Genomic DNA, 23,204 nt, shown 5'->3' with positions numbered 1-23,204 from the left:
AAAAATCGAAACATCGTAAAATTAAAAACTGAGACATCGAGAAATCAAAAAATCGAGGAGTCGGAAAGTCGAGAAGGTGAAAAATCGAAAAATTGATAAATCGAGAGATTGAACAATCAAAATATCGAAACATCCGAATCTCGATAAATCTAGATCTCAAAAAATTGAAAAATCGAAAATTTGAAAATTCGGAAAATAGAAAAATTAAAATATAGAACAGGAAATTTGAGAAATCGAAAAATCTAGTAATTTAACAATTGAAAATTTAAAATATGGAAAAGTTGAATCAAAAAATTGAAAAATCCAGAAGTCGAAAATTCGAAATACTGAAAAATCACAAAACTGAAAGAAGTATAAAAAAATTGAGAAATTAAAAAATTGGAAAACTGAGAAATCGAAAAACCAAAAAAGTGAAGTCGAAAAATCGAAGAATTGAAGAACTGAAGAATGGAAAGTGAGAAATGGGAAAATCAAAAATAGATTCACTGAGAAATAGGAAAACTGAAAATTTAGCAAACGTCAAAATTTGAAAAATTGAAACAGAAATACTGAAGAACTGAAAAATCTAAAATTTAAAACATTGAACAATAAAAATGTCGCAAAATTGAAGAATTGGGAAATCCAAAAATCAAAAAAACAAAAAATAAACATTCGAAGTTTAAAAATTCACACATAGAAAAACTCAAAAATCGACAAATCGAGAATTCAATCCTCCAGAATTTAAAAAATTGAAAAATCAGATAACTAAAAAATGGAAACATTGAAAAAATGGAAAATCGAGAAATTGAAAAGCTCAAAAGTAAAACAACGAAAAACCGAGAAATCCAAAAATCGAAACATCGAAAAATTCAAAAACTGAGACATCGAGAAATAGAAAAATCAGAGGATCGAAAAATTGAGGAGTCGGAAGCCGAAAAGAACTTAAAAATTGAAAAATTGGGAATCAAAAATTGAAGAACTAAAAAATGGAAACTTTGGGAAATCGAGAAATGGGAAAATCAAAAAATAGATTAATTGAGAAATCCGAAAACTGGAAATTCAGAAACGTTAAAATTTGAAAAATTAAAAAATATTGAAAAACTGGAAAATTGAAAGTTCGGCTAATTCAAAAATCGAAAAGCCGAAAAATGAAAAATCGAAAAGTCGAGAAGTCGAAAAATCGAAAAGTCAAGAAACAGAAATAAGCCAAAATCGAAAAGTAAAAAATTCGGAAAATAGAAAAATTAAAATATAGAACAGGAAACCCGAGAAATCGAAAAATCTAGGAATTTGACAATTGAAAATTTAAAATACGGAAAAGTTGAAAAATTGAAATATAAAACAATCGAAAATTTGAAAAATAAAGTTTAAAAAACGAAAAACTGAAAATCCAAAAATAAAAAATCGAAAAATCCAGAAATCGAAAAATCGAAAAATTGAGAAATCACAAAACTGAAAGAAATCCAAAAATTGAAAAATTAAAAAATTGGAAGATTGAGAAATCGAAAAACCAATAAAGCGAAGTCGAAAAATCGAAGAACTGTAGAACTGAAAAATCGAAACTTTGAGAAACGGGAAAATCAAAAATAGATTTATTGAGAACTACAAAAACTGAAAATTTTGCAAACGTCAAAATTTGAAAAATTGAAAAATAGAAATACTGAAGAACTGAAAAATCTAAAATTTAAAACACTGAACAATTAAAATATCACAAAATTGAAGAATTGGGAAACCCAAAATTGAAAAATTGGAAAATCGAGAAAGTGAAAAGCCCAAAAGTAAAAAATCGAAAAACCGGGAAATCCAAAAATCGAAAGATCGAAAAATTCAAAAACGGAGACATCGAAAAACAGAAAAAGCAGAGGATCGCGAAATTGGGGAGTCGGAAGCCGCAAAGAAAAGTTGAAATGTTAAAAAATGATAAATCGAGAAATCAAAAAATTGAAAAATCCAAAAATTTTAAAAAAGAGAAACTGGAAAATCGAAAATTTAAAAATTCGAAAATTTGAAATATGGAAAAACTGAAAACTCGAGATTTCGAAAAACCTAGAACTTTAAAAATTGGGATTTTTAAAACATGGAAAAGTTGAAAAATTGAGAAATCGAAGTATAAAACAGTCGAAAATTGAAAAATCTAAAGTTTAACAATAAATTGAAAAATTCCAAAATTGAAAAATTGAAATATAGAAGAACTGAAAACTCGAGAAATCGAAAAACCTAAAAGTTTAAAAACTTGAAAGTTAAAATATCGAAAAGTTGAAAAATTGGGAAATCGAAGCATAAAACGGGAATATTGAAAATCCAAAAAGTAAAAAGTCGATAAATCGAAAAATCCCGATCTCGAAGGATCGAAAAAACGAAAAAACACAAAATTGAACGAAATATCCAAAAATTAGGAAATTAAAAAATTGAAAAACCGAAAAGTCAAAAAAGCAAAGTCGCAATGTCAAAAAATCGAAAAATTGAAAAATAAAAAACCTGAAAACTCGAAAAACTGAAGAACTGAAAAGATCGAAACAAATATGGATTAATTGAGAAATCCGAAAACTGAAAATTCAGAAACGTCAAAATTTGAAAACTTAAAAAATATTGAAGGACTGAAAAATCTAAAATTTAAAACATTGAAAAATTAAAATATCGTAAAATTGAAAAATAGAGAAATTCAAACATCAAAAAATCAAAAAAATTAAAATTCGAAAATCTAAAATTTGACAAATCGAGAAATATTGTTAATTGAAAAATCGAAACATCGAAAAATTGGAAAATCAAAAAATTTAAAAAAAATAGAAAATCGAAAATTTTAAATTCCGAAAATTGAAAAATTGAAATACAGAAGAACTGAAAACTCGAGAAATCGAAAAACCTAAAATTTTAAAAACTGAAAAGTTGAAAAATTGGGAAGTCGAAACATAAAACAGGAAAATTGAAAATCCAAGATGTAAAAAGTCTAAAAAGTCGAGAAATCGAAAAATCCGGAACTCGAAGAATCGAAAAACTGAAAAATCACAAAATTGAACGAAACATCCAAAAATTAGGAAATTAAAAAATTGAAAAACCGAAGTCAAAAAGCAAAGTCGAAAAATCGCAAACTTAATAAAAAAACGAAAAATTGAAAAATCAAAAACCTAAAAAATCGAAAAATTGAAGAACTGAAAGGTCGAAACTTTGGGAAGTGGAGAAGTGAGAAAATAAAAATATAGATTAATTGAAAAATCCGGAAACTGAAAATTCAGAATCAAAATTTAAAAAATTAAAAAATATTGAACAACTGAAAAATAGAAAAATCCAAAATTTAAAACATTGAAAAAATAAAATATCGTACAACTGAAAAATGGAGAAATTCAAACATCAAAAAATCAAAAAAATAAAAATTCGAAAATCCAAAATTTAACAAATCGAGAAATTGAACAAAATATTTAACTGAAAAATCGAAACATCGAAAACTTGGAAAATCGAAAAATTAAAAAAAAATAGAAAATCGAAAATTTAAAAATTCCGAAAAGTCAAAAAATCGAAGAATTGAAAAATCAAAAACTGAAGAACTGAAAGATCGAAACTTTGGGAAGTGGAGAAATGAGAAAATAAAACTATAGATTGAAAATTCAGAAACGTCAAAATTTGAAAAATTGAAAAATATTGAAGAACTGAAAAACAGAAAAATCTAAAATTTAAAACATTGAAAAATTAAAACTTCGTAAAATTGAAAAATGGAGAAATTCAAACACCAAAAAATCAAAAAAAAAATTCGAAAATCTAAAATTTAAAAATCGAAAAACTGAAAAATCAAAGAATAAAGAAATCGAAATTCGAAAATTTACAAAATTGGAAAATTGAAAAATTGGATAATTCAAAAATCGAAACATCGAAAAATCGTAAAGCAAAAAATTCAAAAACAGAAAATTTAAAAATTCGGAAAATAGAAAAATTAAAATATAGAAATCGAAAAATCTAGAAATTGGAACATAAAACAATCGAAAAATTGAAAAATCCAGAAGTCGAAGAATCGAAATATTGAAAAATTGCAAAACTGAAGGACATATCCAAAAATTGAGGAATTAAAAAATTGGAAAATTGAGAAATCGTAAAACCAATAAAGCGAAGTCGAAGAATCGAAGAATTGAAGAACTGAAAAATCGAAACTTTGAGAAAGGGGAAAATCAAAAATAGATTCATTGAGAAATACAAAAACTGAAAATTTAGGAAACGTCAAAATTTGAAAAATTGAAAAATAGAATACTGAAGAACTGAAAAATTTTAAATTTAAATCACTCAACAATTAAAATATCACAAAATTGAAGAATTGGGAAATCCAAAAGTAAAAAATCGAAAAACCGAGAAATCCACAAATCGAAACATCGAAAAACTCAAAAACTGAGACATCGAGAAATAGAAAATAAACTGAAAAATTCCGAAAATTGAAAAATTGAAATATAGAACAACTGAAAACTCGAGAAATCGGAAAACCTAAAGTTTTAAAAACTGAAAAGTTAAAATATCGTAAAGTTGAAAAATTGGGAAATCGAAGCATAAAACAGGAAAATTGAAAATCGAAAAATCCGGAACTGGAAGAATCGGAAAACTGAAAAATCACAAAATTGAACGAAACATCCAAAAATTAGGAAATTAAAAAACTGAAAAACCGAAAAGTCAAAAAGAAAAAGTCGAAAAATTTCAAACTTAAAAAATCGAAAAATTGAAAAATCAGAAACCTGAAAAATCGAAAAACTGAAGAACTGAAAGAGCGAAACTTGGGGAAGTGGAGAAATGAGAAAATAAAAATATAAATAAAGATATAAAATTTGAAAAATTAAAAAATATTGAAGAACTGAAAAATAGAAAAATCTAAGATTTAAAACATTGAAAAATTAAAAAAATAAAAATTCGAAAATCCAAAATTTAACAAATCGAGAAATTGAACAATTGGTTAACTGAGTTAACCGAAAAATCGAAACATCGAAATATTAAAAAAAAAATTAGAAAATCGAAAATTTAAAAATTGAAATTTTAAAACATGGAAACGTTGAAAAATTGAGAAATATAAGTATAAAACAGTCGAAAATATGAAAAATCTAAAGTTTAACAATAAATTGAAAATCGAAAATATAAAAATTCGAGAAATCAAAAAAATCCAGCATTCCAAAAATCGAAAAGTGAAAAAATCGAAATACGTACTGAAAAATCTTATAACTGAAAAAAATATACAAAAAATTGAGAAATTAAAAAATTGGAAAATTGAGAAATCGAAAAACTAAAAAACCAAAGTCGATAAATCGTAAGCTTAAAAATCGAAAAATCGAAGAATTGAAGACGTGAAAATCGAAACTTTACGAAGTCGAGAATTGGAAAAGTAAAAAAAATTACTTCAAAAATAGGAAAACTGAAAATTTAGAAACGTGCAAATTTGAAAAATTGAAAAATCGAAATATTTAAAAAGCGCAACATTAAAGAAGACAAAAATTGAGAAATCGTATCATTGAAACATTGGAAAATTAAGAAATCGAAAAATAAAAAAATCAAGATATCGAAAATTTGAAGATTGGAAAAATTGAAAAAGCCCAAAATTGGAATATTGAAAAATTGAGAAATCGTAAGCTTAAAAATCGAAAAATTGTAGAATTGAAAAATCGAAACTAGGAAATCGAGAATTGGAAAAGTAAATAAAAATACTTCAGAAATCAGAAAACTGAAAATTTAGAAACGTGAAAATTTGAAAAATCGAAATATTTAAAAAGGGTGAAATTGAAGAAGACAAAAATTGAGAAATCGTATTATTGAACCATCGGAAAATTGAGAAATCGAAAATTTGAAATTTGTATTAGGTTATCCAACTATAATATGGTTTTAGTGTGACGGGGCGCCGGTTAGCACTTACTACATTAATCACGTCCAAGTCTTTCTTGTAAGTCAACTCCGTCATCAAGATTTCTTTGGCGATGTAGTACGTCTTGTCGATTGGGAGTTTCGTCCGTTTTTTCACTTCACCTTCAATCTCGGCAATGATAGTCGTCGTGGTCCCGTTAGTAGTGGTATTGGCGTTAATACTGTTCAAAAGCTGCTCCTTTGCTAGATTTTTAATGGGGCTGATATCGTCAAGCTTGGAATTGTAACTCGCGTTCGCGGACAAGTTGGAAATGTTTCCGTTCACTTCTTTGTACGTCGGGAGCGAACTGTTATAGTACGAATGGTTGTGAATGTAATACGAACCCTCGTTGTCCGACTTATCCTTCTCCTTGGCGTCATCTGCGAAAAAAAATTGTTAGCGAACACGGAACAACGTTCGCGAACAGCAGAACCGCGCTCACCTTATCCCACAAGTACGAAGCGTTAGAAGCAATAAAGGTTAGTATTTAAGCAAATTGTGTTTTATTTCCAATGAAATGATTATTACAGTTTAAGAAACGTCACCAGAATGAACAAAATTGATTGTACACAGCGTGGGTCTTTCTTAAACTACATGATTTTACATGCTTTGAGCATTAATAACAAATCACCGTCGAACAGAAACAACGAAAAGGGAATGATCAATGTTAACATTCTAACCTAACTACATCCCTAGTATTATAAATATCACAAAAACGTAAAAATGGAGAAAATCGTATTATTGACTACAACACTTTCGAATTCTTACAAATGTCAGTTGTTGTTAAAATACATGCGTAATTAGGCCTACTTTCGTACAGGAAAACAAACATCACATACAAGGAAAATAACCGTCTGTACAAAAAGCGTTGTGTTTTGTACTTGTTCGGGAACACAAAGTCGGAATTGTAATTAGACCGTCGTCTTGTACAACAGAATTCGTGTGAAATCGGAAAACCATCCTACGTCTAAGCTCGATTTAAACCATTTCAAAAATCAACAAATGGAAAACATGTTATTTACAATATAAAGACTATTCGACACAACTATAAGCTGAAATAAAACGATCTTGGTTTTAGATTTGATCAGCCACATTAGGATCTACAAGCCCGGCGCATCCACCATTAGTTAGTTCGTTTTAGTACGCTTTAAGCTATATTAGTCAAGCTATCATACGCCTAGAGGGTGATGAACGCTATGAGGGTAAAACGTTTTTTAATGCATCTATTTATGTAGTGTTTCAAGTAGTAGAGAAAATTGGCACTAACTACACACGAAGAGAGGGCCGAAAATTCTGGAATACCGTCCCCGGAAGACTCAAGCTACGCAAATGGTCGTCTAAACAAAATTACTAATTTAATTGTTTTTTCTACCGCGCACGTTTTTTGATTTTCGTTTAAAATTTCCCGTATTTCGGGAGGCGTAAGGACTTCATTAGACATTTCAACCAAATTTAACTTTACAAAAACTCGTTTTTTTGCTTTTATGAGGACGGTAAGCCAGACTATGTACAATTTTTTTCGCGATTGTTGGTGATCGTAAGGTTGAGAGTGTCCTAAGCGCGTGGTCCGTCAAAATTTGGCACTTTCCGAGCAAAACACTACAAAAACCGATGCACCCAAAAACCATCTCGAAAAATATCGCCTTTTGGTAGTAACGAAAAAACAAAAGGCAACTATCACATCCATCCCGGTCGAAATAAACAATATAGAGGATACATAACATCGTAAAATTGAAAATCACACAAACACCCGATTGAAATATATAATTAGAATGTTTGATTCTCTTGTATTAACGACACAAATGTATGTACAAATTATTTTCAGTCTTCGTGGCTTGCACATTTAGAGTGATTGGAGAAGTGAAAAAATCCGACTATTGGATGATTAAACGAGTATTGTGCGCATCGACGAACGCAGACCGGCTCCAATAGCCACGTAAAAAACATGAAACGTGTTAGTTTAGCACAGACCAATCGCAAAATTTGGCGTAACTTTGGCACCTTCGTAATCGCTAACCCTAGCAGTCTATATAAAAAATCGCCGCACAGCCAGTACCCGTCAGGACACATTTGATTCGTCAGAGCCAGAGCTTGGGGTAAGATCGGTGAACTGGCTCTTGTTAGCACAAACTGAAGAAATCGACAAATATCAAAAAGTTGAACAACGCAACGACGAAAAGTAGCGCGCCGACGACCACAACAAGCACCACCAAAACGAAACTATACCCCAACAAAAACTCCTACATCACATTAAAATCAAATTTGCGGCGAGGGGTCCTCTTCGAAATCGTCTTCGAGGAGCGGAGGCGGGATGGAGGCGACGTCGAAGCCCTCGGCTAGGTCGTACCTCTCGTCGTCCTCCTTCTCCATGCGGAAAATATCCGAGCCCGACTGGGAGTCCCCGTCGGGTAAGTACCCCTCTTCTTCGATATTCTCGGAGTACTGCAGCAACGGACTGCCGTCGCGCGCGTCGTCGTACTGATAGTACTCCCCAGCGTCGTCGCCCGCGTAGTAGTAGTCCTCGACGCTGTGGTGCTCCTTCTCCTTCTGGCGACGCGTCTGACTCTGCCGTCTCCGTCGGTACCCGCGACGATCCCGATCAGACTTACTCTTAGGACTCTCGACTGAACTAGTGGAGTCGTTCTCGCTCGGAGGACTCTTGGCGTGGAAGAGACTCTTCGAAATGGGTTTCTTGTGACTGCGGGTCAGCGGTACCGTCGCCGTCTTACTAATCGGAATAGGACTAGTACTGGCGAGAGGGGTCGACTCAGAACTCAAACTACTAGAGTAGTACGGCGAACACTTGGATAGTTTGAGCGGGACTTTAACCGGGCGTTCGGTGCTCCTAGTACTCGGCTGGTGGTACTTTTGTTTGTCTTTGTCGTACCGCTGCGTATGCACCGTTTTTTGCTCAATCGAACTACTACTCTTCTCCGTGTCGGACTGCGGCTGCAACGGAATCACTATAGGTCTCTCCGTGGACTTAGTGAAGTACTTTCCGTCGCCCCGACTCGCTAACGCACAAGTCAGTTGTGCTAGATCCTCCGACGGGATGTTCTTAGGGCTCGGCATACCTTTATGGTCAAGCGGAGTCCCCAATTCCCCTTCGTCCACACTCGACCCGAGTCGGGTCACGCTTTGACGCTCATTCAGACTCGTCGGGAAGAATTGCTGAGGCACCAGTGTCTTGGAAGTGTCGGAACTAGACCATTCCGAAATCGTCGGGATTAAATCAGTCAAAGTACTATCACCCGACGTAGTCGAAGACAATTTTTGAAACTGTAAACTAGTACTTTGTTGTTGCTTACTATTACTACTCGACCACTCGGAAATACTCTGCGCGATGTCCGTCAACGAATTATCGTCGCTCTTTAACCCCGAACTACTCTTAGTAGTACCGCTGTTACTCGACAAGTTTTGGAACTTAACGGTATTGGTACTATTCGACCACTCAGACAGACTCAGCGCTATCGACGTGTCTTCCGAATGCGAACTGTGGGTGCACTTCGTCGGCTTAAAAGCATACCGCACAGTACCGTCTTCGAGATTAGTCGCCATAGAACTAGTACAGTCCTCTTCCGAGTACGAACTGTGTGACCCTTTTTGAGATTGAGGTTTCAGTTCGGCTTTCGGGGGTCCACCAGAGTGCGAAAGCGAGTGAGAGTGTGAGTGCGAGTGCGACGAGTCATCCGAAGTAGTACTGCGTCGCATGACCGTCGGCGGCCGCAACTCATTCCTCGAACTATCAATAGTATCCGTGAACACGTCGTCGTTCAAATTAGAAATATTCAAATCTTCGTCGGAGTTGGAATCCTGCGACTTCTTATCCAGTACTATCTTAATCCCGCTGACCCCCACACTCAAACTCTCCGAAATACTCTCACTGATGTGCTCCGTAGCCACGTTTTCGTACGTGTGGGTCTTCTCACCTTCCAGTTCCGAGGTTTTGTTGTCGTCTGAGTTTGAATCGTTGTCGTAAGTACTGACGGTACTCGAGTCGATCGTGACCTTGCACGCTTCTTCCGGCGGCGTCATGTAGTACGTTTCTACGTCGCCTACTATGGGTGGTTCAACGACGCTTGAAGGGGGACTGGGCCATTGTTCCGAGTCCTGGCTTTTGATTGACCCTCTCAAACCAAATACTTTAGGGATGTTGGTACGCGGCGGCTGGAACACTTGCGTCGTCAATTGCGACGTATCCGAACTAGGAATTTCGTGCATAGCCAAAAGCGTGCCTTTGTCTTGCTGTGGAATCTCAGGTAGCGGCCACTCCTCGCTCTCCTGGCTACTCGACCCATTTTTCCTGTTGTTTTCAATGGGTTCAAAACACTCTTCGTCGATAATCGTATCGTCTGACCCTTGCCTCTTCAATTTTAACCCTCGCTCGGAAATAATCTCTATGTCGTCGATCGACAACTCGGCCATCTCCGCTGAAGTTCGTCTGTCGTCGGAAATCTGCCGCTGCAACAAACTACTAATCGGGGTACGATCGAAACTGGGGGCATCCCTCGGACTCGGTAGTTTTTCATTGGTTGGAGTCTTCTTGTCTTCGGAAACATGTGCATGACTGGGTGGGTCCGAGCTCAGACTCACTTGCGGGTTACTCGACGCCATGGACTCATCATTTAAACTATCACTCTGAGTACTACCCTTGGTGGAATCCTCCTCCAGGCTCGACTTTTCTGAGTTCGTGCTGCGCTCGGATATGCGCGACAAAGTCCGCGATAGGAACGCGCCCCCGTAGTTGGCCAGGACTTCCCCGGACCCTAGCGTAAGAGTCAACCCGCCGATGCTCGGGTAGCCGAAATTCGACTGAAAATGGGCTAAATCGTCGGGTAGTTCCGTGTCGTCACGAGTTGGGGTCACGTCACTGTCGGATTTGTAGCAGACGTCGGTTAAAGGCGCAAAGTCGGAGGCGTCCCGAGCCAAGAAATACTCTTGTTTGTCGGAATCCTGGTCCGGCGGGAGCAACCCATCGTCGAAACTCTCCGACCCGGAACTATCCAGAGGGAAGGGTCGCCACGTGGAACTAAGTTCCCGTGGGATGTCAGCCGACTTTCCTAGTCTCGTGGCGGCACCAAGACTACCCGAACTAGACTCGGTGTCTAGCGAATTTCGCGACTCCAACGACAGTCGGTCGAACGAATGCAAACTTTTGCCGTTCTTTGGTTCGTCCAGGGACGACAAGCTGCTCTTGTCACCCGAAGACAACTTCTTCGACAGCTTCTGGTGCAAGCGTTGACTCAACTCCGACTCCGTTGACCACTTTTCCTCGAAGGGGTAGGGCGTCTTCTTGTACTTAACCCCGTTGCTTTCCTCCTGCACCGGAGTCAGGTCTTTGGGTATATCGTGACCTTCATCTGAGCTCGATTCCTCGTACCGATTCCGTGAGGACTCTTCGTCGATGGTGAAAGCACGTCCCAGGACGCAGATCCTCGGGCTTCGCGGACTGCGCGGACTCCTCGGAGGTTCAGACGACTCCGGCGAGTCCTTCTCGAGCGCCTCTTTACTCGAGAACTTCTCAATAGTTTGGCTGTACCCAATGGCTAGCCCGATTGCGCAGCTAACGCTAGACTCATCAGTCGTCTCTTTGATGTTACCAGGACTCGGGTCCTTCTCCCCGCTTGTCCACGACCCCGTGGTATCACTAGACCTCGACTGGTCCGAGCTACGTTTCAGCAAATCCAACTTGCTGTGTTTGATCACCGCACTTAGAAGGTTCGCGGTGTCCCCGGATTCGGGCGCTTTCGCTTGACCAATCGGACTCTTGGCTTCTTGTTCTTTCTCTGGTGTATCAATCGGAGCTTGGTCGTAGTCGAACGATTCTTCGGCACCGTAGAACTCGTCGCACTCCACGGTCACCCAAGACCCGGTGTCTTCAGACCGGCTGCGTTCGATACTCAGTTTGAGTAAAGCGTCTCTGTGGCTGTCGCTAACCGCCAGAAGGTTCGTGTCGACTTCGCACTTCAAGTCGCTCACTTCAGTCAAAGATTCGTCCTCGCTGGTGATCCGCACCATGTTCTCTGGTATCTCTTTGACAGGAGGGGTTGCCGCCAGTTTGCGCTTCTCGAGTTTCTTGCGCAGGAATTTCGACACGGTCTCAGACGCTTTCTGCATTTCGGCTATCAATTGAGCGTCTTGTTCCGATCGATGGGACGAATCGCCCGAATCGTCTATGTATTTAATATCCAACGAATTCCCGAGACTCGTCTTCTGGTCCAAACTTTGCGAATCCGACGAACTCTTCGTCTCGATTTTGCCCAAATCCGGCGGTTTGATGGTCCGTTCTTCAAAAAAATCATCGCTTTTTTGGATCACTTGGATGTTGTCGAGTTTGCTGGTAGTGCGGTCTGGCCCGTCTACCGACAACCACACGTCTAGACTGGTCCCTTCCAAAATGATTTTCTCCTGGGGTTCGTCGACGTCCTGGTCGGTACTTTCTTTGTGTACCTCGGCTTTCACGACTTCTTGTACTAAAGCACCTTCGGGCGAAATTTCGTCTTTCATGTTGTTGATGGTCTCCGCTTTGAAGTCGAAAGTAATCACTTCGTCTTCCTTGGGCCTGTTGTCTAAATCCAGACTTTTCCCCAGTCGTTGCACCGGTTTTTCGTCGAAGTACTCGTCGTCGTTCGTCAGGTTCAACTCCAAGCTCTTCGTCAACTTCTTGTCCATCTTCTTGTCGAGTTTCTTCGGCGACTTGGTGATGATGATGGCCTCCTCTAGCGAGACTTTGTTGTTTTCGATGGTATTGATGCTGATTTCGAGCTTGCCGTGGCGTTCACGCACCATTTCTTCCACTTGGGGGAACACCGGCAGCACGTCCTTCACCGGACTCTTGAGGGTCTTGGTTTGCTTGATCGCCGTTTCGTACAACATCTGCTGCTTCTCCTTCCGTTTGGCTATATCAGTGTCGCTGTCATCCTGCGACTTGGACCGTTCCTTACTGGAAACCCTCTTCAACTCGAGTTTCTCCAAACTCTTTGCTTTCTCTTTCGGGAGTACTTTGCGCCCGGGCTCCCCTTCCTGGCTCTTCGTCCTTTTAATCTCCATAGGTCTTTCCACCGAATTCTCGTCCACACTCTCGATAGTCACCTTTGAACTTATCACCTTCGGAGAACCCTTATTAGCTAAAGACGATTTGGGGGCCGGTTTCGGTGGTTTCGTTGCCGCCTTAGGAGCTTTTTCCCTTGGAGACGTCTTCGGAGCGTCCTTCAAGGAAGTAGTACGTTGCGCTGGTATGGGTTTACCTTTGACCAACTTGTGCGGAGGGGTTTTGGGTGACACCTTCGGGGATTTCTTGGATTTGGTGACGTCGGGGACGATCTGGTCGCGCTCTTTCGGCACGGGTTTGAGTCGCTCGGGTTTAGGGATGGTCCGTTTCTTTTCGACTTTTTCCTCACAGGATTCCGCTTTCTTAACTTCCTTTTCTTCGACTGGAGACGGTTTCACGGGTTCGGGTGCCACGATTTCGTCGACTTGAGTGCGAGTACTCTCTTCTTCTACTGTGTCGTCCTTGCTCGAGAACGCGTTGAGTGGTGGAAGACGATTCACGGGGATGACGGGAGCGTCTAAACTTTTGGCGCGTCGACCGGGAAGAGGTGATTCAGTGGCTTGTTGTTTCTGGAGTAACGTGAAGGCGGAACCTTCCGATAGGTTCAGTCGGGCGTGCGCAAAGAGCAGCGGGCTTTGACCCTTTTTGCGCACCGACGGTGACATTATCTCCGTAATCTTCGTTTTGGGTGGTACCTTCAAGTTCTTGATGTCGTTCTCGATCTCCGCTTGCAGTAACAATTTCTCTTTTTCTCGCTCATCATCTAGATTTACTTCAGTCTTGTCTAAATCCTCTTGTACTGTGTCGTTTAACGACTTATCCGCGTCTTCCTTCTCCGTTTCTTGCACCGTCGTCAAGCTTTCGGTAGCCGGTTCGGCGAACACCGGCTGCATATCGGACGTTTTCATGTTCAGATCGTCTTCAGAGCTCGGGATGGAGAAGGACCGCTCGGAGATGCGTCTCAATTCGGGTTGGGCGACGTTCGGGTCAAGTCCGTTGTCGTACTGGGACTTGTCGGTTTTTTTGCGGGTTTGGGGTGGTGATCCTTCCACCTCCGTCGACGACATGGTGTACTGCAAGTACTTCCGCTCGGACTCGAACTTCAGTATTGATTCCATCTCTTTACGCATCTGGGGCGGCGAGAACTCCATCCTAGTCGGAGTGGCTTCGGCACTCCCGAAAACGTCGTCCGAATCCAGGGACTCGTCGTCCGAACTGAAGGACGTTATTCTGACTTTGGTTTTCGTGACTTTCCCCTTTTTGCCGGGTTGCATTCTAGGCTTGATTCCGCGTTTGGGTTTAACTTCAGTCTTGGGTTTCTCTTTGGCAACTTTGGCGACTTTTTCTTTCTCGGTTTCCTTTTTCTCGGGCTCGGGTGGTTTGATGATCGGGGGTTCGGGTGGTTTAACAATAACGGGTTTCTCTTTAACAACGTTGAGCAGTTTGGGTTGAGGTTTCAGACTTTCGGTTTTTGAGCTAGTGGGCGAATCGCTTTCGATTTGGCTAAGTTTAGAACTGAGGGCTTCTAGTAGCACCGGGTCGATATGTGTGATGTCTCGCTTCGGGCTCGACATGTGCTGAACAGGCTTCTCGCTTTTGTCTACTTCTAGAGTGACCGGGTCCACTTTAGACAGGTCTATGTTCTGAGTGAACAAAAACGGTTGCTCGGACTCGACGGGTTTAGGTTTCTTTTCTTTTTCTTTCTTCTCTTCCTGCTTTTCAAACACTTGTTTGACTTCTTCTTTAGTGGCTGTGCCGTTCATCACGTGCCGCTTGTGAAGCACATACGGGATATCCTCGCTTTTCGGCGGTAAGTTGATGAAGTCCGACTGCGTTTTGGCACCCAATACTTCGAACTGGCTCTTAGGAACTTCAAATTTCGTCTTCTGACCCTCGATTTCGCGCTTGAGGATGTCAAAGTGGCCGAATTCGGCTGTGGGCATCTCGAAATGGGTACCCTTGTATTTCATGATAGGCGGAGCACTGGGTATTTGCTTGTAAAGATAGTCCTCATCGCTGGACTCCGCCGGGGTGAGGTCGATCGACTTCTGATGCATCAAAAGCATTCGTCTGGTACTCGAATTGAACCTCTGTCGTGCCAAAGAATTCGGGTCCGACTTGGTCCGCTCGATTGGTTGATGGAGAGGCAAAGGTTCGCGGATTTTCCTCGGTTCGATCTCCATAAACACTTGTTTTCGTTTGGTTTCGGCCTTCTTCGCTTTGTCGGAGTTGGGTACTACCCCGAAGCTGTGGTCACACATATCCATGTCGCTACTGTCCTGCAACGACTGTATTTTGTCTTCGTCGAAACTAAAAATGTTGCTTTCCGATTCGGTTGACCTTTGTGTGGCGCTTTGTTGTTTACTTGGCCAGTTCCGGATTTCCGTGGGTACTCCTGCGATGCTCTCGGGCCAAATGTGGGTGGTCTTCTCCTGCTCCACCTTCGTCGACGGCTTATGCGTTCTCGGAACGGTGTTTTGTTCCACCATCCGGTTAACTCGCATGTTTTGTTCGGTCTCGACGTTCTGCAAACTGATCGAGTGCACGTGGGAGACTTCTTTCTTGGGGTAGTCCCCGACGTCGTTCTTCGGCTTCTGCGTCCCGTAGTTCCGCTCGAAGGCGATTTTCCGGTCGTACTCGTGGTGGTAGAACTTCGGTTCGTCGATTTTCGAGTTGGCGTCGTAGTACTCGCTCTTCGATTCCACGCTCGACGTTCTCGATTCGTAACTCTTCGTCTTGCGTCGTTTGCCTTCGTACTCGCTCTTCGACTCGGGACTGGACGTCCTCGACCCGTAACTACTAGCCCGTCCGGCTTTCTTGAGACTTTCGCGACTCGATTTGCCCGTTTTCGTTTCGAAGTAGTCGCTTTTTGATTCTTGGCTGGACGTGCGCGAGGTTAACTTGTAGTTTTTGTAGAACGACCCGTCCGATTTTCGAGGGATTATCTCCCTGGGGAGGTCCCGCGGGTCGTCCATCATGAAGATGTCGTGCTGCACGTCCGAAACGCTCTTGCACTTGTGTCGTTTGTCACCCTCTGAGTCGCTATCGGAAGGTAGGTAGTTGCCAGAGTCCAAGCTGCAGCTCCTCGTGTTCAGCGGTTTCCCTTTCTTGTACTTGTTGTAGTCGCCCGAGGTGCTGTAGTCGTCGTCCGATTTCTCGATGAGTTCGTAGCTGTCGTGCGAGAGGTCGTCCTGCGAGTCCCTCAGGTCGTAGTTGCCCGGGTCCTCCATCGACTCTTGCGAGTAGGTGGTGGTGCCCGGGTAGCTGCTCGAGTACACCTTCTGGTCCGGCATCATGATGTCCTGGTGGATTTCCAGACTGCTGTCCCGCGAGCTCGTGCTGTAGATCGCGTGGTGGTCGTCGTAGCGCGTGATCGGCGACTCCAGCTTCCGGTTCTCGACGCTCTGCGTCTTCTCCGTGGGCGGTTTGGGCGGCTTGACGGCGCGCCGCTTCGCCTGGCCCGAGTCCTCGAAGCTGAAATCGTACAAATCGCGGCAGCTCGCGCTCCTCTGCCACAGCTGGCGCTTGGGCAGCGTCGTCACCGACTTGTACGTGTACTCGGGACTGGTCTGCGTCTGCACCTGATTCGACGGCCTTAAACCTAGATCGTTTTGCGACTGGGTCTGCGAGGGGTAGTTGTTAGTGAACGGCGGCGGGGACGCGTGGTCGAGGGAGCCCTCCGACTTGTGACTAGAGGGCATCCGGACAGCAGTGGTGTGAGTGCGCGTGATACCTGTATCTGCCCTGTGAACTGCTGCGCGGACGGCGACCGGCGAACTGGCATAGGCCGGCTTCTGGTCCGCGTAGGGAGTATGGAGAGGACTCGTAGTCGCAGAAGTTGCCGGAGAGGCCGATTGCGTCGTCAGAGGAGGTGATGGCGAGGTCGTCGTCTGAGCAAGCAGCGTGGTAGGCCGCGTGTCGGGGGCCGAGCTCCAGGACGTAGCTGTGACGCGGTGGCGAGAGGCTAACCTCGTCGTCGGAGAAGCCGGGACCACCACAGCTGCGCCCATCGAGCCCAGCGAAGCCGACAGCTTGGAGGCTTCCACTGCGGAAAGAACACAGCGTTGCGGAAAACGAAAACTGGATCCCGACGGTCGAGCGCGCACGACGGAACAAGCTTAGGTGTACCTACCGCTGAGGTTGCTGTCGGCTAGGGGCAACAGGGGATGTGCGGATATGCTGTTCCCGACTGTACTGGAGTGCATGTTGCTTGCACTTGAATGAGCACTAGAATGCCGGAATGAAGCCGACCTAAACAAGAGAATGAGGAATGAGATTATAACCGAGCTACACATCGAACAGTTAGACTGTCTATACTAAGTTAAGCCTCGTGTGAGTTCTCATGGAGCACAGCCGTTAGCTAGCTTGGTTAAAACAACGAGCCGTTTCTATACGAATCGTACTAACCATGCAGTTGTGGCGCTATAGAAACGACTATTTTGGAAAATACGGTTCTAGTTTCAATCCCCATCCTCCTTCCCTTGACTTGAACGTTACTATAGGTCGGATACAGCATTATGTTGACCAAAAGCTACAACAACCATGCTCCACACGCCACAAAGACGCCTACGTCCGTATCCTTAAATAAAAAAATATGAAGCAAATACTACTACTGGATGTGGAGACGAAAGCCAGACTATGTCCGTACTTACCGATTCTAACCTCAATCTTTTTTACTTCCCGAGCGTAAGCAAAGGAAGTATTGTAATCGAGTCCGTCGGCCGACTCTCTACTTTTACGTTTTCTCGATCTTTCATGACCCCTAGAAGACGAAGAAATAGGTTTCCCATTTCCGTCTATCTGTCCGTCTGTCCGTCCGTCTGTCTGTCCGTCTGCCGTCCCGGATTTTTATTAGACAGATAATCTCCGAAAGTACTCGACCGATTGTTGTGAAATTTTGTACTTATATTAAGAATATCATGTAGATGGTAAAACGCTAACCAAAATTTGTCTAATCATCCCCACCACTAATGCGATGACGTCACTTCAAAATTGTACATAGTAAATGGGTTTTCAATTGTATAAAATAACATAGTCCTACACATGTAGTTTACAACTCTGAATCGACTTTTCACCCGAAACGTCCAGATTTTTGGAAAAAAAATCAAAATTATAAAACAACATTTTGAAATTTAATTTTTAATCTGCTAACCAGAATGCTTTGAAATGTTGCAGATGTTTTGCCCTTTTATGCCTTTTTTTCAGTCTTTTTAAAAGGCTTTTATGTCGATTTATGTTTTTTTGTGCCCTTTTTTACTTCCCGAGCGTAAGCAAAGGAAGTATTGTAATCGAGTCCGTCGGCCGACTCTCTACTTTTACGTTTTCTCGATCTTTCATGACCCCTAGAAGACGAAGAAATAGGTCTCCCATTTCCGTCTGTCTGTCCGTCTGTCCGTCTGTCCGTCTGTCCGTCCGTCTGTCCGTCTGTTGTCACGGATTTTTATTAGACAGATAATCTCCGAAAGTACTCGACCGATTGTTGTGAAATTTTGTACTTATATTAAGAATATCATGTAGATGGTAAAACGCTAACCAAAATTTGTCTAATCATCCCCACCACTAATGCGATGACGTCACTTCAAAATTGCACATAGTAAATGGGTTTTCAATTGTATAAAATAACATAGTCCTACACATGTAGTTTACAACTCTGAATCGACTTTTCACCCGAAACGTCCAGATTTTTGGAAAAAAAATCAAAATTATAAAACAACATTTTGAAATTTAATTTTTAATCTGCTAACCAGAATGCTTTGAAATGTTGCAGATGTTTTAAGGCTATAAAGAGCATAATAAATTTTTAGTCAAAAAATATTTGCTTATCCCCTCCAAAAACTTGATGACGTCAGCTCAAAAGTTTGTGGAATAAATCATATCTAAAATGTACAAAATATGATGAGTCTGTACTTGTGATCTATCACTCCATTCATATTTTTTGGATTTGCATATACAGGGTGACTCAAAAAAATTAATGAATGCGTAAATTTATTTTACTGATTTACTCAGAAACTACAAAACCGAATGCTTTGAAATCTTGCAGATGTTTTAAGGTTATAAAGAGCATAATAAATGTTTAGTCAAAATATATTTGCTTATCCCCTCCAAAAAATTGATGACGTCAGCTCGAAAGTTTGCCGAATAAATCCTATCTAAACTGTAAAAATATGATGAGTCTGTACTTGTAATTTATCACTCCATTCATATTTTTTGGATTTGCATATACAGGGTGACTCAAAAAAATTAATGAATGCGTAAATATATTTTATTGATTTAATCAGGAACTACAAAACCGAATGCTCTGAAATCTTGCAGATGTTTTAAGGTCATAAAGAGCATAATAAATGTTTAGTCAAAATATATTTGCTTATCCCCTCCAAAAACTTGATGACGTCAGCTCGAAAGTTTGCCGAATAAATCATATCTAAAATCTACAAAATATGATGAGTCTGTACTTGTCATTTATCATTCCATTCATATTTTTTGGATTTGCATATACAGAGTGACTCAAAAAAATTAATGAATGCGTAAATATATTTTATTGATTTAATCAGGAACTACAAAACGGAATGCTCTGACATCTTGCAGATGTTTTAAGGTTATAAAGAGCATAATAAATGTTTAATCAAAATATATTTGCTTATCCCCTCCAAAAACTTGATGACGTCAGCTCGAAAATTTGCCGAATAAATCATATCTAAAATGTACAAAATATGATCAGTCTGTACTTGTGATCTATCACTCTATTCATATTTTTTGGATTTGCATATACAGGGTGATTCAAGAAAATATTTGAAAGCGTAAATTTATTTTACTGATTTACTCAGGAACTACAAAACCGAATGCTTCGAAATCTTGAAGACATTTTAAAATTATCATAAGCATGGTAAATTTTTGATCAAAATGTATTTGGTCGTCCCCCCTAAAAAATTTATGACGTCACCACAAAATTTTGCTGAATAAATCCTATCTAAAATGTACAAAATATGGTGAGTCTCTTCTTGTGATTTATCATTCCATTCAAATTTTTTCGATTTGCATATACAGGGTGACTCAAAAAAATTAATGAATGCGTAAATTTATTTTATTGATTTAATCAGGAACTACAAAACCAAATGCTTTGAAATCTTGCAGATGTTTTAAGGTTATAAAGAGCATAATAAATTTTTAGTCAAAATATATTTGGTTATCTTCTACAAAAAACTGATGACGTCAGCTCAAAAGTTTGCCGAATAAATCGTATCTAAATTGTACAAAATATGATGAGTCTGTACTTGTGATTTATCATTCCATTCATATTTTTGGATTTGCATATGCAGGGTGACTCAAAAAAATTAATGAAGGCGTGAATTTATTTTATCGATTTAATCAGGAATTACAAAACCGAATGCTTTGAAATCTTGGGAATATTTTAAAGTTATTATAAGCATGGTAAACTTTTGTTCAAAATGTATTTGTTCATCCCTCCTAAAAAAATTGATGACGTCACCCTTAAATTTTGCTGAATAAATCCTATCTAAAATGCAAAAAATATGATGAGTTTGTACTTGTGATATATCATTCCATTCATATTTTTTAGATTTTCTTAAGAGGTGGTTCAAAAAAAGGCGCCGTATACCTGAGTAAATTGTTTCGTTATTTTATTGATTATAAGAAATCAATATTCAAAACGACCCAATTCATTTTCCCGAAAATTTGGGAATACAATAATTTTATTCTTAGTATTACACTACATCTATCCCAACTGATATACGTGTCCTTGCAAAAATGTTGATGACGTCATCACATTTTTTTTTTAAATTCCCACTACAAAAATGTAATGAGAAAAAAAACACAATAGGCATGCAGTCGTCAAGTTTCCGACAGCGAGGGAAGTACTGTCTAAACTCTTTAGACCAATTTTTTTCACTTTTTTTTGTTGACTTTGTCAGGTTTTCTGGAACAATTTTTTTGGTCGTCCTTGTTTTGTCGTTTTTTTGACGCTGTTTTGTTGCCTGCTTTTTGTTCTCCTTTTTGTTTTTACCCGTTTCCCCCTTTTTTTTAGTCGCATTTTTTGTGTTTTTTATCACCTTTTTTGTCTTTTTTGTCACCTTTTTTCGCCTTTTTTGTCTTTCTTCTATGCCTGTTTTTTTTATTGCTTTTTCCCACATTTTTCGGTTTTATTTTCGTAGTTTTTTGTTGTCTTTTTTGTAGCCCTTTTTTTTTCTCTTTTTTTTTGTTGCCTTTTGTTGGCGCTTTATGGTGTTTTTTTCGCCTTTTTTTGTCTCCGTTTTCCTCCTTTGTTCTCCTTCTTTTCCTTTTAAGTCTGCTTTTTTCAGTCTTTTTAGAAGGGTTTTTTTTGTCGATTTTTTGTGTCCCTTTTTTGTGGATTTGGTTATATTTTCTGGACAATTTTTTTGCTTTTTTTTGTTTTTTTTTAAGCACCCTTTCTGTTGCATGATTTTTATCCTTTTTTTTCCGTGTCCCCCCTTTTTTTAATCGAATTTCTTTGTATTTTTGTCGCCTTCTTTCGCCTCTTTTTTGACCTTTTTTTGTCGTATTTTTCCTTTTTTTGCATTTTTTTCCTTGCTTCTTTTTGTTCTCCTTTTTAATCGTCGTAATTTTTTCCTGGTTTTTTGCTTTTTTGTTCGCCTTTTTACACATCTTTCGATTTTATTTTTCTAGTTTTTCGTGGTCCTTTTTTTCGTTTTTCTTTGTTGCCTTTTTTTCTGGTTACTTTTTTATGTAGCTTTTTTGTCGCCTTTTTTGTTCCCGTTTTTTCCCCTTTGTTGTCCTTTTGTCCTTTTATGCCTATTTTCAGACATTAGAAGGGTTCTTTCTCGGTTTTTGTTTTCTTTTTGTCTTTTTTTGTTGCCTGACTTTTGTCCTTTTTTGTTTTTTCTCCTGTTCCCCTTCACCCTATTTTACTGCATTTCTTTGTATTTTCTATTATTTGTTGCCTATTTTCGTTATTTGTCCTCATTATGTCTATTTTTCACATTTTTCGATTTTATTTTTGTAGTTTTTTTGTCGTCTTTTTGTAGCCCTTTTTTCTCGTTTTTTGTGTTTTTTTGTCCCCTTTTTTACTTCCCGAGCGTAAGCAAAGGAAGTATTGTAATCGAGTCCGTCGGCCGACTCTCTACTTTTACGTTTTCTCGATCTTTCATGACCCCTAGAAGACGAAGAAATAGGTCTCCCATTTCCCTCTGTCTGTCCGTCTGTCCGTCCGTCTGTCCCTCCGTCTGTCCGTCTGCCGTCCCGGATTTTTATTAGACAGATAATCTCCGAAAGTACTCGACCGATTGTTGTGAAATTTTGTACTTATATTAAGAATATCATGTAGATGGTAAAACGCTAACCAAAATTTGTCTAATCATCCCCACCACTAATGCGATGACGTCACTTCAAAATTGCACATAGTAAATGGGTTTTCAATTGTATAAAATAACATAGTCCTACACATGTAGTTTACAACTCTGAATCGACTTTTCACCCGAAACGTCCAGATTTTTGGAAAAAAAATCAAAATTATAAAACAACATTTTGAAATTTAATTTTTAATCTGCTAACCAGAATGCTTTGAAATGTTGCAGATGTTTTAAGGCTATAAAGAGCATCATAAATCTTTAGTCAAAAAATATTTGCTTATCCCCTCCAAAAACTTGATGACGTCAGCTCAAAAGTTTGTGGAATAAATCATATCTAAAATGTACAAAATATGATGAGTCTGTACTTGCGATCTATCCCTCCATTCATATTTTTTGGATTTGCATATACAGGGTGACTCAAAAAAATTAATGAGTGCGTAAATATATTTTATTGATTTAATCAGGAACTACAAAACCGAATGCTCTGAAATCGTGCAGATGTTTTAAGGTCATAAAGAGCATAATAAATGTTTAGCCAAAATATATTTGCTTATCCCCTCCAAAAACTTGATGACGTCAGCTCGAAAGTTTGCCGAATAAATCATATCTAAAATGTACAAAATATGATGAGCCTGTACTTGTCATTTATCACTCCATTCATATTTTTTGGATTTGCATATACAGAGTGACTCAAAAAAATTAATGAATGCGTAAATATATTTTATTGATTTAATCAGGAACTACAAAACGGAATGCTCTGACATCTTGCAGATGTTTTAAGGTTATAAAGAGCATAATAAATGTTTAGTCAAAATATATTTGCTTATCCCCTCCAAAAACTTGATGACGTCAGCTCGAAAATTTGCCGAATAAATCATATCTAAAATGTACAAAATATGATCAGTCTGTACTTGTGATCTATCACTCCATTCATATTTTTTGGATTTGCATATACAGGGTGATTCAAGAA

The 23,204-nt window shown here is 39.4% G+C and overlaps 2 protein-coding genes across 4 annotated transcripts in view; both read right to left on the bottom strand.

The window, feature by feature from the left end:
* The window catches only part of LOC135137102 (FERM, ARHGEF and pleckstrin domain-containing protein 1-like), a 116,129-nt gene that overhangs the window by 3,750 nt on the left and 89,175 nt on the right, over window positions 1–23,204 (bottom strand). For 2 of the 3 annotated variants that reach the window (XM_064066654.1, XM_064066655.1), the window contains exons 7-9: window positions 17,023–17,141; window positions 16,624–16,935; window positions 5,852–6,219 (exon numbers count right to left, since the gene is read on the bottom strand). In XM_064066654.1, coding sequence (XP_063922724.1) covers window positions 5,852–6,219; window positions 16,624–16,935; window positions 17,023–17,141 — 799 coding nt within the window. The remainder of the gene's footprint in view (window positions 1–5,851; window positions 6,220–16,623; window positions 16,936–17,022; window positions 17,142–23,204) is intronic. The other variant, XM_064066656.1, reaches the window with a different exon arrangement.
* On the bottom strand, window positions 6,226–16,617 carry LOC135137101 (uncharacterized). The gene has a single exon (XM_064066653.1). It carries the CDS (start codon window positions 16,589–16,591, stop codon window positions 8,096–8,098), a length of 8,496 nt encoding a protein of 2,831 aa, XP_063922723.1. The 5' UTR covers window positions 16,592–16,617; the 3' UTR covers window positions 6,226–8,095.

This window comes from Zophobas morio, unplaced genomic scaffold (genome assembly GCF_036711695.1).
Source record: "Zophobas morio isolate AGI-343-1 ecotype UQ-CSIRO unplaced genomic scaffold, CSIRO_AGI_Zmor_V1 ptg000028l, whole genome shotgun sequence".
NCBI classification, from domain to species: Eukaryota; Metazoa; Arthropoda; class Insecta; order Coleoptera; family Tenebrionidae; genus Zophobas; species Zophobas morio.
The sequence above is the reverse complement of the archived record's forward strand: the minus strand, read 5'-3'. Positions and strand labels throughout refer to the sequence as shown.

Coding starts and splice junctions, on each gene's coding strand:
- LOC135137101 (XM_064066653.1), bottom strand. CDS start 16,591: ATGCCCTCTAGTCACAAGTCGGAGGGCTCCCTCGACCACGCGTCCCCG.